The sequence below is a fragment of the Equus przewalskii genome, chromosome 28 (assembly GCF_037783145.1).
Source record: "Equus przewalskii isolate Varuska chromosome 28, EquPr2, whole genome shotgun sequence".
In the NCBI taxonomy this organism is placed as follows: domain Eukaryota; kingdom Metazoa; phylum Chordata; class Mammalia; order Perissodactyla; family Equidae; genus Equus; species Equus przewalskii.
This window is the reverse complement of record NC_091858.1, coordinates 31,330,947-31,346,109: the sequence shown is the minus strand read 5'-3', so window position 1 is coordinate 31,346,109 and position 15,163 is coordinate 31,330,947. Positions and strand designations below refer to the sequence as shown.

General features: G+C 34.8%; 1 protein-coding gene across 13 annotated transcripts in view; it reads left to right on the top strand.

The window, feature by feature from the left end:
- Positions 1-15,163, top strand: part of WDR17 (WD repeat domain 17) — a 101,592-nt gene that overhangs the window by 48,159 nt on the left and 38,270 nt on the right. For all 13 annotated transcript variants that reach the window (XR_011534424.1, XR_011534423.1, XR_011534422.1 and 10 more), the window contains 6 exons: positions 1,089-1,211; positions 3,894-4,078; positions 7,158-7,326; positions 9,861-9,952; positions 12,435-12,517; positions 14,191-14,277. Coding sequence is in view for 10 of the 13 variants with exons in the window: in XM_070599117.1 (XP_070455218.1) it covers positions 1,089-1,211; positions 3,894-4,078; positions 7,158-7,326; positions 9,861-9,952; positions 12,435-12,517; positions 14,191-14,277 (739 nt within the window). In the remaining 3 variants the exon portion in view is untranslated. The remainder of the gene's footprint in view (positions 1-1,088; positions 1,212-3,893; positions 4,079-7,157; positions 7,327-9,860; positions 9,953-12,434; positions 12,518-14,190; positions 14,278-15,163) is intronic.

The window sequence follows — 15,163 nt, the reverse complement described above, 5'->3', positions numbered from 1 at the left end:
GCCACCGAAGTGGAGCACATGAACTTAACCACTTGGCCACAGGGCTGGCCCCGGTTCAGTGGTTTCTATATTCACAGAGTTGTATAACCATTACTGCTGTCTAATTCTAGAAAATGTCATCATCCCCCCAATAAACCCCATACCCACTGGCATTCGGTCTCCATTACCCCTCTCCACAGCCCCTAGTGCATACATGTATGTACATAAACTGCTAGTGTACTTTCTGTGGATTTGCCTATTCGGGATGTTTCCTAGAAATGGAATCCTTCAGTATATGACCTTTTATGTCTGGCTTCTTTGAGTTAGCATAAAGTTTTCAAGGTCCATCCATGTAGTAGCATGTATGAGTGCTCCATTCCTTTTTATGGGTGAATTATATTCCATGGAGTGCACATGCCAGATTTTGTCTGTCCGTTTATCAGTTGATAGACATTTGACTTATTTACACTGTTTTGCTATTATAAATAGTGCTGCTATGAACATCTGTGTACAGGTTTTCACGTGGACATATGTTTATAATTGTTGGATATATATATAGGAGTGCAATTGCTGAGTCCTATGGTAACTCTTTTTAATCATTTGAGGAATTGCCAGACTGTTTTCCAAGTGGCTTCTATAAAGGTGGGATTTGGAAAGGAGGGTATTGGTCCTCAGGTATATCGGGTGGTCCTTGTTTTGCAGCAAGTGAGCAGTTTACAAACATTTCAAATGAAGAAAGGGTATTTTATGTTAGGGGTGGAACTTTTTCTGTGGCTGGCTTTCCTACAGCAAGTGTGTCAACGGGGTACTTTTTTGTGCTCAAACTGTCTTAACGATCTTTGTAGGGGAAAGCTGCCAAAGCAGGCAGTTCTCTCACCCTAGAAAAGGATTTGGAACAGAAAAAAATAGTAAAATATGCCAAAAGTTTAAAAGTCGAATAGCATTTCAACTGTTTCTTTGTATTATCGTACAATGTTATTGTTAGAAGAATCTCAATAAGTGGTGCTAAAAATCTTGCAAGTTGAAGTTTTTGTTGATACTTTTATGTCTGGACATTTCATGTTTCAAGTACAATTCATTGACAGAGCTCTTTTTCCTGATCTGACTAGATTCTCAAGTGGGTGTTTTGCGCGTTTGGAACGTTTCAAGAACAACACCTATTGATAATTTTAAATTAAAGAAAACAGGATTTCACTGCTTACATGTACTTAATTCTCCTCCAAGAAAAAAATGTAAGTGAAAATATCATCAGAAATTAATATTTTAAGATTGTATTTGCTGCTATCAAATAAAATGACTGATAGAATGATATAAACATATTGAATATAGTATGCTAATGAAAAGCAAATTTTTAAAAATAGTTTTTGACAATATATGTAGTAAAGGAACTATCAAAACCACACAATATCTAATATTACTAAATTGAAAATATTTAGAGCCAAGTTGCATTTTTAAAATTCTGTTAAATAAGTTATATCTCAAATTAGCTACATGGGGAATATGAAACAGTGATATTGCTGAAAATAAGAAATATCAAGAGAGATGGGATTAAATCAAATTGGTCTGAACTAGGATACTTTATGTTTTAAACATGGCTCTTTTACAATCTGTATGGTTTATAACAAAGTTAAAATGACCTAAATATTCAAAATATAGGATCTAAAACATATATTCCATGTTTGAATACCAGTTGTCACTGGATGAGTAGTCAGTATTATGGATGTTCTTTGTCTTCTTCATTTACTTTTGTGTAATTTTTCTATTACCTTTCATTGCTTTAGTAAATAAGAAAAAATAAAATACACTTAGGCTATAAAAGAAAAAATCTGGAATTGTAGGAGAGGTTTAGGATTTGAATTTTTCTTAAATATGAGGGAAAAGAAATTGCCTTCGTGTTGAGTCAGTTGTGATTTCTCTGTGTGGGTGGCAGTGTTTTCATTTTTGTGTAGAACATAAAAACCATGGGCTGTGGACTTTAGTGATCGAGTAATCTCGATTTATTGATTCCTCCTTCCTCGATACTGTCTGTAATATACTAGATAATTAGCAAAGGCTATTCAAAGTAATGTTATTTTGGTTAGTGAATTTAGTATTTAATTTAGTGGGCAATGGCAAGCAGTAGAAAATCTCTATATGTGAACTTCCAGCCTTTTCACAAATGTGGGCTTTTCTGTGGAGTCCTAATACTTCTGAATCCTGGAGACTGGAGGGTCTCGAAACATTAGGACTGGAGAAGTTATACAGTGGAGCCCAGTGTGTTGTTGATGCATCCTGCATGTTTTTGGAGTTATTTGTTTCTTTGTTTAGTTGCTATTGAGCATCCATTTTGGGATGACTGAAATATCACAGATTCTCTTCTTTTGTATTCTTTTTCTTCTTAGAAAAAGTAGTCCGTGCCCATTAGAGAAAAATCAGAAAATATAAAGAAGCACATTCCAATCTTGTCTTTCTTCTCTTTTCTTTTCTTTCTTTCTTTTTCTTTTTTTTTTTTTTTTGGTGAGAAAGATTGGCCCTGAGCTAACATCTGTTGCCAGTCTTCCTCTTTTTGGGTCACCAGAACAGCATGGCTTGATGAGTGGTATAGGTCCACACCCAGCATCCAAGCCCGAGAACCCAGGCTGCTTAGGCGGAGGGTGCCAAGCTTAAGCACCATGCCACTGGGCTGGCCCCCAATCTTGTCATTTTTGAGTAATTCCTTTCAGGTTCCCCACTGTTAGAAATCTAGTTTTTCCCCGCATTTTTTATAATGTGACAGAAACTGTGGAATAAGAAGAACTATGTAAAAATGAAAAATTTTAAATGCAGATATACTTGCCAAATTCTAAAAAAAAGATGAATTATGGATAGATAGGTGCATGAAGGGTGTCAAAAACCACCCATATGTCAAATATTAGAAAAACCAATCATGATCATATTAATTTTAACCACACTGCGAGCAAATTTTATTGAACCAAATGTGTCTTTTGTTATTAGTAGTTCATTCTGGTTTGGTCTTCCTGTCATTCTCACATTCTCAGAACTGAGTATTATCCAGATGAATGCAATAAGGAAGACTATATGTATTTGAATCAAAAAGAGAATATACTGGGAAATATTTATCTGTATTCCAGTGTATAATTAACATAGATTGGTCTGATAATTTACAGTGGTATGATTATTTTGAATTATGTTTGCAAGAGAATATTTACATTCTAAGGAAAAGCTTCTTGAAGAAGAGAAAATAGGGAATAAAGAATATACATAAAATAGCAAAACCAGGGGCCATTTATATAATTCAAAGTTGGAGAAATGGAAGTCTATGAACAGTAAAAATAAAACTGAGGAAGAAGCAAGAAAAATTGAGGTGCGAATGTATGTCAGACTGTTGTGAATCTTAATTTGAGGTGCCAAATTGAAGTGAATTATAAATAATCTCAAAAATAATTATTTTCATTGGGTTAGAAATTAGTGGAAGAGAGTTCTTAGCTTTAAAAGAAAAAAATCCACATGCATGTGTGTTTGTGTGTGTAGAGGGGATGTAAGCTATTATATCAGCATTTTGAAAGCAGGTTCTAGTTCAAAAATAATCGTGCTGTGCTTTAATTTTTAGGGAGATAAGAAACCAAATATTCACAACATATTGTGATTCCTCACACGCTAATTTTCATCCATTTTGTTCCACCTGAACTTCTACACAGTCCTTTTCAAAGTAATATCCAATTTTGTCTCTATGTATATATGTATATATTTTTAGTAATGCTGCAAAAGTACTTCTGTGGCAGAAAATCTCATCCTTGCTTAATGGTTCATGGATATAAATTCTGGATAAAAGAAAACAAAGGAGCAGCTTTATAAATTAAGCCCTGTAGTTTCATTCCAGCATATGGGAAGCTATTGGCATAAATGTTTACTTGCTTATTCTTTTCCTTTTTTAGTTTCAATTCAATCTCCAGCCAGAAATCATCACACATCCTCAACAAGTGAAGCACTTCCACCCCCAGCTCTGACACAGAATCAAGCGTTTTCTCTGCCTCCTGGTCACGCTGTGTGCTGTTTCTTGGACGGGGGGGTTGGCCTGTATGACATGGGAGCCAAGAAATGGGATTTCCTTCGGGACTTGGTACGTCTGTAGCCATTCCTTCTTTTATCCACAAGGCTTATTTTGTGTAAGCTCATGATGTGTACGTTGACTTACATATAAATATTGTTAAAATTATTTTTGTAGAGAATCATATGTTAGGACTTTATCTTGGTTGGCTGAAACATTTTAGAAAAATGTATAGAATGATGACAAAACTATTAAAATTCTTTAGATTTTAAACATTAAACTCCTTTAAATATTAATATCCACTTGGCTTATCATGAGTACTCTGCATTTGGTAGTTTTCCTGTTTTTGTGTGGACCATGTAAATTCTGAGTATACTGTTGGAAAATTACACTACTGGACTATATTTTGGAAACAAAGTGAGAAATAGAATATTCTTTCAGGAGGAAGGACGAGTCCATCTCTGTCAGTTACTCCAAGCTTTACTGTTTTTATCTGTGAAATGAGCAAGATTGGATTAAGTGTTTTCAAAGATTCATTTCTATTATGGAATCATTATAATGGCTCTATGATTCTATGAACTTCTATTCTTATGATCTTTAAGCCTCTATATGAAATAGAATGCAGCCTGGCTGTGGACTCACATTTTTGTCTGGTTTTGTTCTATGCTTTATCCCCAGTACCTAAAACTAGTGCCTGGCACATAGCAAGACTTTATTAAGTTTTGTTGAATGAATGAATGAAGGCATCTAATAATGTATATTGTGTTGTAATTAACATTTGCCAAGAATCATCCCCCTTAATTCTCCCTAAATCAGAGTTTATAAGAATGCCCCTTTTTCGTACAAGTTTGAGCTAGACTGATCTAAACATTTAAGAAAATTTTAAATGTTAATTGATTTTCTGTGGAAAAACTTAGAAAAGGAGTCTAGAGCTATAATTGCCCTTGTAAAAAAAGAGGAAAGAATCAATAATGCTGTATCCTTTCAGAACTAATTTAATTTGGTCTTCAAACTAAAAAATTGAACTATAGTGAAAATAGTTTCGTAATAATGTATAGCTTAGTTACTTTAAAATATTTCCTTTGTAGATATTCTTTAGATTATTGAATTTTCTTTCCATGTAAATTCTTTCCTAGTATAGCAAACTTTTTCTATACTTCAAATTACCATAAATTAATTTACTTTTAAAAAAAATTATGAGGGAAGAGAGAAAAATATGAGAATACATTTAAATCTATAAAAATTTATATTAGCAAAGGCAAAGTCATGCAATCTAAATTCAATAGATTTTCTATTGAGTGTATATCCTCATATTAAAATATGTTTTATTTTTAAAACTATGTTAAGTATATAATTCTAATAAAAACTAAAATATTCCTTAATTATAAATTATTTCAGTGGCTCTTCTCACTTTAAAAATATCTGCCAATCAGAAGAGAGTGATTTTTTTCCTTATAATTTCTCTCATCCTTAACACAGACCCAAATTTGAGATTACTAAAAGTGCTTCAAGAAGAAACATCTGACTCTGATGTGTTGTGTGTGTGAAGCATCTCCCAAGATTTCAAATTGCATGGGATAAGAAAAATCTTATTGATGTACTTTCTAAAAGGTGTACTTCCACATGAACATTTGCTTGATTAAAATTAAGGAAAACGCTTCAAAATTTTCCCTTCATCCCCACCTTCCTCCTGATAAGAAGAAAACAGGGGCTGGCCCGGTGGTGTAGTGGTTAAGTTCGTGCACTCTGCTTCTGTGCCTGGTGTTGGCAGGTTCGGATCCCCAGCACAGTCAATCCATGCTGTGGTGGCATCTCACATAAAATATGGGGTGATTGCCACAGATGTTAACTCAGTGACAGTCGTCCTCAAGCAAAAAAGAGGAGGATTGGCAACAGATGTTACCTCAGGGTCAGTCTTCCTCACAAAAAATGAAAGAAAAAAGAAATATTCGCAATTTAGTTCTTACTATATGATTTTTCAAATTTTAAAAATGAAATTTGAAGGCACAGCAGTGAACTAACATTTAAAAACACACATACAGGCAGTCCCTGCTGTAAGCATGTTCTGAACATTGGAAGTGACGACCTGGAACGGCTCCAGCACGGTGAACCTGGGGCTGCACCAAGCTCTCTTCCCTCTTGCGAACTTGGCCGTTTTCTGTCCTCTCCCTCCCACCTGAAGGGGAGACTTGCAGCTTTTGTGCAGCCTCCTGAAGGTGGTGGCTTCTGGTATCAATGGAAGGACACTGTGTGTCCAGGACTCCCTCTGTGCCTTTACTAGAGAATCTGAGAGTAGAAGGTTCTGTCCCTGGGCTCTAAGTGTCTCTGAATCTCTCTAAGATCCAGCATGTTATAGTTTCTGCCACTTGGAGTAGGCGTTTCAATTCCAATTTCCCAATGTTTGGGAGAAGACAAGTGGTAGCTGGCTATTTATGACAGATTCTTAACAGATTTTCCCATAGGCACATAGTCATTAAGCTCCGCTTTACAAGTGTGTGTTTACATATATTTGTATAAACTACTTTACAGTTTCGTGGGATGTTCAGATCCAAATCACCATGTAACAGGAACAAGTATTTCGAGTTCCAAAGAATAAACTTGCTAGAAAATTTTGGAACAAGATTCATTAAAAATTGAGGCCATGCCGAATTCTTCTTATTTCTGCCAAAAATTGTGAAGTTCTTTTGGAGTATGTCATTGGTATAAAAAAAAGGAATAATTGCATTAAAAAACTTTTAGTTTCAGTTTTATCTTGGTCTTTTAGTATACTTTCAGAATGACATAGTAACTATTAATAGTTCATTGCTTTAGAAATTTGTAGCATAGTATCTGGTATATGATAATCAGAAAAGATATGTTTTGCATTGAACCAAAGTTGGAAAATGAGACTTTTCAACATCTTTGTATTTAGTTGCTGAAATGAGGAACTGTGGCTGAATAAAATCTAGGTCTGTACAAAATGGTACAGTACTAACAGCACAGAGACCGTTCCATCACAACGGTGATTCCACTTTTGTATGTTTTGGATTGCCTAGATATTTTTGCGTTAATATTTGGAAAACCCATAGCCACTTGATTATACATTATGGTTTGTTTATTAATAATGTGAGTTTTCCTCAGTAGCTGTGACTTTTTAATGCTGCTTTCCTAGGGACATGTGGAGACTATCTTTGACTGCAAATTCAAACCTGATGATCCCAATCTTTTAGCAACAGCGTCGTTCGATGGCACTATCAAAGTCTGGGATATAAACACATTAACAGCAGTGTACACTTCCCCAGGGAATGAAGGGGTCATTTATTCCCTCTCATGGGCTCCAGGTAAGAAGTATTTAATGAAAATCAGGAATGCAATTAAAGGAGTTTCCGAACTTTTTCTTCCTCTCAATGCCATCTTGCTCCAAATGATCGTAGAGGCAAATTAACACCAACATATTTGTAGGTTCCGTTTTTGTGGGCACAGGCACTTTGCTTTCTAGGCCCTTCTATCTGACATCATCATATAGAAAAGCCACAGTAACTCAGCATGATCTTGACCCAGCTAATTTAGCTGCATGTGCATAGGTATGCCTTTAAAGGTATAACACGTTTTACATCATAGAAGTTTTCCTTAAAATTTTCATGTGAATCAAATATATGAAAATTAAACATTTATTTTCTAAAAATGTCAATACATATCTTTCCCTGATACATTTGTTTTGTAAATTCAATGATTATGTATCATCACAGTTCGATGGTGACCATGTAATTCTGTATAAATCCCACTTTTGTAATATTGAAGGATGTTTATGCCATACTATCATCTTTGATCTCAGAAAGGTGCTATCTTTGCACCTTCCCGTACATAAAGGAGAGAAGAGATGTCCCATGAAATCTTTGACATTTTCTCCCAAACCATTATTTCTCTATAATAAATAATTGTACATACTTAAATGATTTTTTCACTTTATAAAGTATGTAGAATGCTTTAGTTATTGATCCTAATAGTAACATATTTAAAACCTACGTATAACCAGGATATAGCTTATTTTTTTATCTTATCTCCTCTTATACAGGGATTTTTAGCCTTAGATTTATGAGCTTTCAAGGGTTTTAGACATCTTCAGAGACTCTGGGAATCTCTTGGAATTTTACGCGTCATTTTTAGCTTATGTCGTATGTGCCTGTATCTGTCAAGATTATCATAGTAATCAGGTTTTCAGGGAGGTCCATGAGACAGAAAAGGTTAAGAGCCAACCACTGTTTTATGGATCACTCATCGCCTACAAGGAGGAGAAGGTCTAGAAAAAGTTTTACTTCCAAATCTCAATGACACTTGTTCTTTTAAGCAGACCACACTTAGTGCCATTATAAATATAAGACTAATTGAAAAAAAAAATTACCTGACTAATTAAGAAGTGGAGCAAAAAGAGAACTAATAGTTCTCTTACCTGCTCCCTTCTTCACATCCATCTCTCTTTTATTTTTTTATTGTGATGGCCAATGTTTATTAAAGAAGATCTGAGATCAGAGAGGTTGAGAAACTTCTCCAAAATTGTAAACATAGCAAGTAGTGATGGAACCAAGATTTGAACAAGTGTCAGTTTGACTTTTAAGCCTGTGCTCTCCATCCTTGCAGTGTGCATGTTCACAGCAGGCCGCCTGGCTAGCAGTATGGGAATTGGACCCACCAGTGCAGTGACAGCACGGCAGCAGCTGTTAGCTGAACATTCTGCCTCCTACAGGATGTATATAAGTCTCAAACCTAAAACTTAAATAGAAATTGTGACTGTAAAAACCGTGGTTTTGAATCATAACGCATAAGGCCTAAGCTTACTTAGAGCATTATTTCATTCTCTACCTTGAGAATTTGCCTTAAGAAAGTAAAAAGATTGGGAAGTCGAAATTCTGTGATTTTTTTGAAATCTGACTACTGCTGAGTCACTATCTTTAGAAAGTACAGGTGAACTTTAAAAGATGGATGAAGGTTGACATGAATGGAGGTAGACTAAGATACAGATTTTGCCTAATTTCCTCTATTTTTAGAGTAGATATCACAGGAAAAGAAAAAAAGCATGCAAATAAATATGAAAACTTCTCCCTAATAATTTAAGAACCCAAAACGGGGAGCAGAATGAAAATACTGGAAATATGTTGAGGACTTATTTTTTTAAGTCTTTATAATCATTTACCACAAGGTAATTCCTCTATATTTTCACTCCTGGATAGCAGATGACAACTGTTCTTCCTTCTAATGGAGAAAGCCTCTTCTGTGACTGCCTTGCAAAAAAAACTTAAGTCCTTGACCACCTACTAACTTAACAGCAGTTTGATTTTCACATATTTTTAAATTTCTTAAAAACAAAGAGCATGGTTTATATTTTTAATAGAGAAACTGAAATTTTCCGTGTGTCCTGTTTACAGAAATACTTTCCTAACCCTAAAAAAAATTACTGGTTGGCCAGAAAAATGTAAAACTGACTGGATATGTGATAATATTGAGGAATTATTGATAATTTTTGTATTTGTGATTGTGATGGTTTGGTTATGTTAATAAAAGAGACCCTGTCTTTTAGACCTCCATACTGAACTATTTTTTAATGAAATGATATAATGGCAAAGATTTGCTCCAAAAAAATCAAGTAGGTGCTATAGACAGAACAAGATTGACCATATTCTGATAATTGTTGAAGCCGCATGATGAATATATTCATTAGACTGTTCTATCTATATTTACCTACATTTGATAATTTCAACTCAAAAATTTAAATAGAATTACTTTGCAAATCTCAAGTCTTACTTTTTAAAAATTTACATTTTTGAAAAGAATTACATTTGTGACAAACATTTCACATAATGTCTAATTGTTTCCTAAGGTGATTTAAATTGTATTGCTGGAGCAACTTCCCGAAATGGTGCTTTTATTTGGGATGTTAAAAAAGGCAAAATGGTACAACGATTTAATGAGGTAAGATGTATTTACTGTTAGCTGAATAACCTAATGTCTTATACTGTGCTTCATATATTTTAAATGCTTTTCTCTCTTAATTCAATAGTTAGTCACCAGATGGCATTAGGTTCTCTCAATTAGAAGAAAATTCAAAAGGACATTTGCTGCTAAAATGAATTCTAAAAATGTAGTTAAGTCTAAGAGAGAAAAATTCACCTAAAGTTGCATTAGAGATTCAAAGGAATTTTGAGTCATTCTTGATAAAGTTATCCAGGCAAATATTCAATAGTTGGAAGAAGATTAAACTCAGAACAAATCTCCAATTACAGTCCCAGTTCTGTCACTAATTAGCTCTTGGCATAGGGAGAATCATGTTATTGCCTTGAACCTGACTCACGTCTAGAATGTGAAGTTGGATTATATAATTTCTTAGATTCCTTCCAGTTCTCGAATTCTATTATTCCATGACAAGCCCTAGAACCTCCCTCATCCTATTTGGAGTGTCACAGATTGTACTTTTACTTCTACTTGGAGTTAAATTGTCATCCCACCTTTTACTAAGTTCCAATAATATTTAGAAAGTACATATGATCTGATTACAGTATATTAGATATGAATCGAGGGAAATATGACAGGATCCAGGATTGTCTCTCGGTATCTTGAAATTTCATTCATTTCAAATGATTGCTGTTGAAGTTTATGAAATAAATACCTTATTTGAAAATTGTTTATATATTTGAGGCTTTACAAACATGTATACAAAAGACTGTCGTCCCTCTGAGGATCTGGTAGGCTCGAGCTTCTGGGAGGTACTGAAGTGATGTTGCAAATGCAGACTATTAGGGAACCTTCACCAACCACCAGGAGGCAATTTCGCTCTCAAAAGAGGAAACTTTGACAAAGGATTGTCTACTTGCATCCTTCCCTTTCTCTACATAACAGCAATACTCCTTCAGTTCAACAATGCCCCTAACCTGCCCTCTGCCTCCCCATCACCAGAAAGACACTTATCCCATAAGAAATAGTAATATAAGAAAAGGAGAACCTGAAAAACAAGCTTTTAACTTAAATTCAAAAATTTTACTCTTAGGTGTCAGATCTGTTGATCTCTTCTATGGCATCTCAGTATCTTGTGACCTAGAGTAGCTGTCCGTTAGCACGAGAACAGTCCCAGCCCGACTCCAGCAACACAGCATCTTAGCATCAAGGACCGCTCCCATCTGTTCATGCCTTTCCCAGCATTCAATAGCGTAGTTAAGACCAATATCAAAATTGCTTAAATCTAGGATAATAAATATGGGAAAAATTAACAATGCCAGCTTTAATTAACTAAGTGATATATGCCTCACAAAAGGAAATGCAGGACGTTACAGAGTCATAAGTGCACTGTTCCCAGGGATAAAGCTGCTGGAAGGCCACGCCTCCTTCAACGGGATGAGTGGAGACTACTTCCATTTTTGCATCCATCTTTATAAACCTGCCCCCCTTGACACCCAAAGAGGCAAAAACAGCAATGAGACCACCTTAGTAAAACAGCCTTAAAAGTCAAGATAAAAAGTCACTTTAGTCTCCCCTTAACAGCAGCTACAATTTAAGTACTATGTAAGATTTGAATGTTGTAAATAAAACTTGCAAATGGATTTATTGCAACTTTTATTCACCCACACCCCAGTTGATGAATGACATTCCAGGTATAGCATATTCCTTCTGTTTTTAAAAATTCTCATCATGGCAGCTGTGACTATCTCTCTTTACCCTTCCCCAGTCCAAGAATGCAGAGGAAACTGTAAATATAGTAATGTGTTATAGGACTACTCACAAATCTATTCTCCTTTGTTTTTATAAAAATAAAACTTTGAAATTAAGGAGAACAATCGGTAATAACAATTGCTTGCGATATTTCTAACACTAGTTGTAGCAGCGCTGGGTTGGAAAGCAGATAGACAGCTGCCTTCAGCTCCAGATTGGTGTTTACAGGAAAAGGCATTAAGCAGAGCTTGATTTGACAGATGGCTGAAGAAGCAGATTCTGGTTCATCACTAGCGTTCACAAGAAGGAACTAGAGCCACCCGATTTATGTCTTAAAACAGTGGTTTTGTTTCTTAAGTGTGACAGCTTTACACATTCTTAAAGTATGTACAGTCATGCACCGCATGATGACATTTCCGTCGATGATGGACTGCATATAGGACATTGGTCCCATAAGGTTGGTACCATATAGCGTAGGTGTGTAGTAGGCTCTACCATCTGGGTTTGTGTAAGTACACTCTATGATGTTCGCACAATCGTGAATCTGCCTGACAAAGCATTTCTCAGAACGTGTCCCCATGATTAAGCCATGCATGACTGTACTCAGGTTTCTGCTACTGACAGTGAAGTCTCTGTTAGCATCATCTAGAGCGAGTTACTAATAGAAAAGTAATACTTAGAAGAAGTAAATAAATAAGAGAAAAAAGGGGTGAATTATTTCTTATTGATAGGTATTTTGCATTTTTTGAAGCACGGAAAAAATGGAATATTCTGCATTGCCTGGAGTCATAAAGATTCCAAAAGAATAGCAACCTGCAGTGGTGATGGTTTCTGGTAAGTACGGTGTATGAAATTACATTGTTTATAAAAGATGCATTTTGCAATATGAATTGCATCATATTAGCACATCGTACATTAAAATATTTGATAAGATTCCATTTGTAGAGCTCTACCAACTATTGTAAGTATTATTTATAAGCCCACATAGGCACATGTTATATTGCTATGATATATCAGTAATAAATAACATGCAATGATGTTTAAAAATAAATAAATAAACCAATGATAGCTTTCTAAATGAAAATACTACCTGATTTATAACCAAAAGACTCAATTGCCTCAAAGAAACTTTAAGAATTTTTCACAAAGAGTCTAAATAATTCTCATCACATTTTGGATGGAATGATATTTCAGTTTTACAAAGGATTCAAGACATACCACATGCTCTAGAAACTTGTTCACAGTTTTGTAGATACTATTATTTATAAAAGGATAAAGACCTTTGGCAAGGAGGAATAAGGTAATGCAGGTGGGAAATGCCATTTTTTGGAAACTGACCCTGTGTTTCAGAAATATTTGCTTTCTTAATTCTGTTAAATCCTAGGAAAAAAGTAAGTCTCTAGAAATATATGTAAGGGAAGAATTGCCTTTGAGTTAAAAAATATTTTTAATCAAATAATGCTATCCTGTAGCTATAGGTGTTGTCATCTTTGACAGGTGTATAGACACTCGTGATTGTTGAGAAGATAGTCATTTGTCTCATGGTAGGTTTTGCTATACCCAGCCCAATTTTCTCACCCTCACTTTTTAATTTCAGTGAAAAAGACAGTAGTTATGGAAACCGAAGATCTTTATCAGGAAGTTAAAATTTTCAAAAATAACAATACTATTTTTTTCCATTGAAAAGAACTATTTTCTAGTTGGTACATACCAAAAATACAGGAGTGTGTCTAAGAATTTTCTGATGAGGTGGTACGTAATTAGCTTCAATGACTAAACGTTCATAAGCAGGTGTCACCACCACTCCCCAGTAAACTCAAAAGTTTTGGTGGGCCTATTGGTGCTTTAGAGGGTTTTTTCCAAAGGCTTTTAAAACCCTGTAATGTATTAACTTATACACAGCTTCTTTTTTTTCCTAATAGAATCAGCATCCTTTGTGTTATGATAATAGTATAATAGGTATTAGAGCTTCTTTCATTTTTGCTGTTGAAGTATATAGGATCCTTTGGGGAGTAGGAGTCCTCTGAATTTCTAGTTCTATCACTTACAATATGCCACAAAAATGTTATAACTTATGTACATTGGACTTGGTGTAATAGTACGTGCAACCAGCATTATCAACAGGTGTTTTAAATACAAATTTTGAACTGCTAAATTTTGAAGCCGAAAATCTAATGCTAAGTTGGTTATATCATTGTGTTTTAAAATATGTGTATTAAACTATGTTTTTCCTCAATTAAAAAATATTCTATAAGAAATAGTTTCAAAATCAAAATTTATCACCTTTCAATTGATTTAAATCAATTGCCATAATTAGTACTATATGATGTATATATAGTTATTCATAATTGGTAATATCATTTTCACAGTACTTTTAAATGTTCCTTGTGCTTTGCAGACAAAGTCTCTATCCCAAAACACTTATATTTGAATTCTTGCTTTATTCCCTTGAATAATGTATTTAAAATCTTGGGTTTTTTCTATTAACGTATTATACTTAATTTCAGTATTATTCGAACGATTGATGGCAAAGTCCTCCACAAATACAAACACCCAGCTGCCGTGTTTGGTTGTGATTGGAGCCAAAACAACAAGTAAGTATTTTTTTTCCTGAAATAAGTAATAATTTCATTTCAGAGATTTTAACTAACCATAGAGTTTAATGTTATTTCCATAGGTAATGCTCATCACTCTTTTTAGCTAATATTCTCCTTGCCTAGCCTTGTGATTGCTTGTTTATTTTAGCGAACTTTATTCCATGAAGTTTTTACATGACTTAGAAATATTGATTCCCTGCTTTCAAAACAATTTTCTGATGCTTTAGGAAAAAGCATACGGCTAACTAATGAAAAATGGAAACCGTCCAATCTGTGTGTGGCTTCTACATAGAAAGGTGCCCTGTCTCTAAATCCTTTAGGAATCTGTGCAGTGGTATTGTCCTGCCATGATGTTCCATTGCCCCGCATCTAATGCTGATGTCTCTCCACTGGATGATTTCCCCAGATGTGGAACTTATGTGGATGGTTTTGAAAGGTCAACCTTGCTTAAGATCCTATTATTTACCATGTAAAAATCAGCTTGGATTTAAATATTAATCCAAGTCAAACCTTCACTAAAATTGATCCTTCAAGTCTCTGTACTTCCAAGAATCTTCAAATCTGTTTCAAGCCTCTCTGTGATGGGATGTAAATTATGTTTGAAAATTCAGACTTTTGAGCCAGCCCTGATGGCCTTGTGGTTAAAGGTTGACACTCTCACCACTTCAGTGGCTTGGGTTCAGTTTCCAATTGCAAAACTACACCACTCATCTGTCAGTAGCCATGGTGTGGCGGCATCCCACATAGAAGAACTAAATGGGCTTACAACTAGAATATACAACTATATACTGGGGCTTTGGGGAGATTAATAAAAAAGGAAGATTGGCACCAGATGTTAGCTCAGGGTGAGTCTTTCCCAGTAAAAAAGAAAAAAGAAAATTCA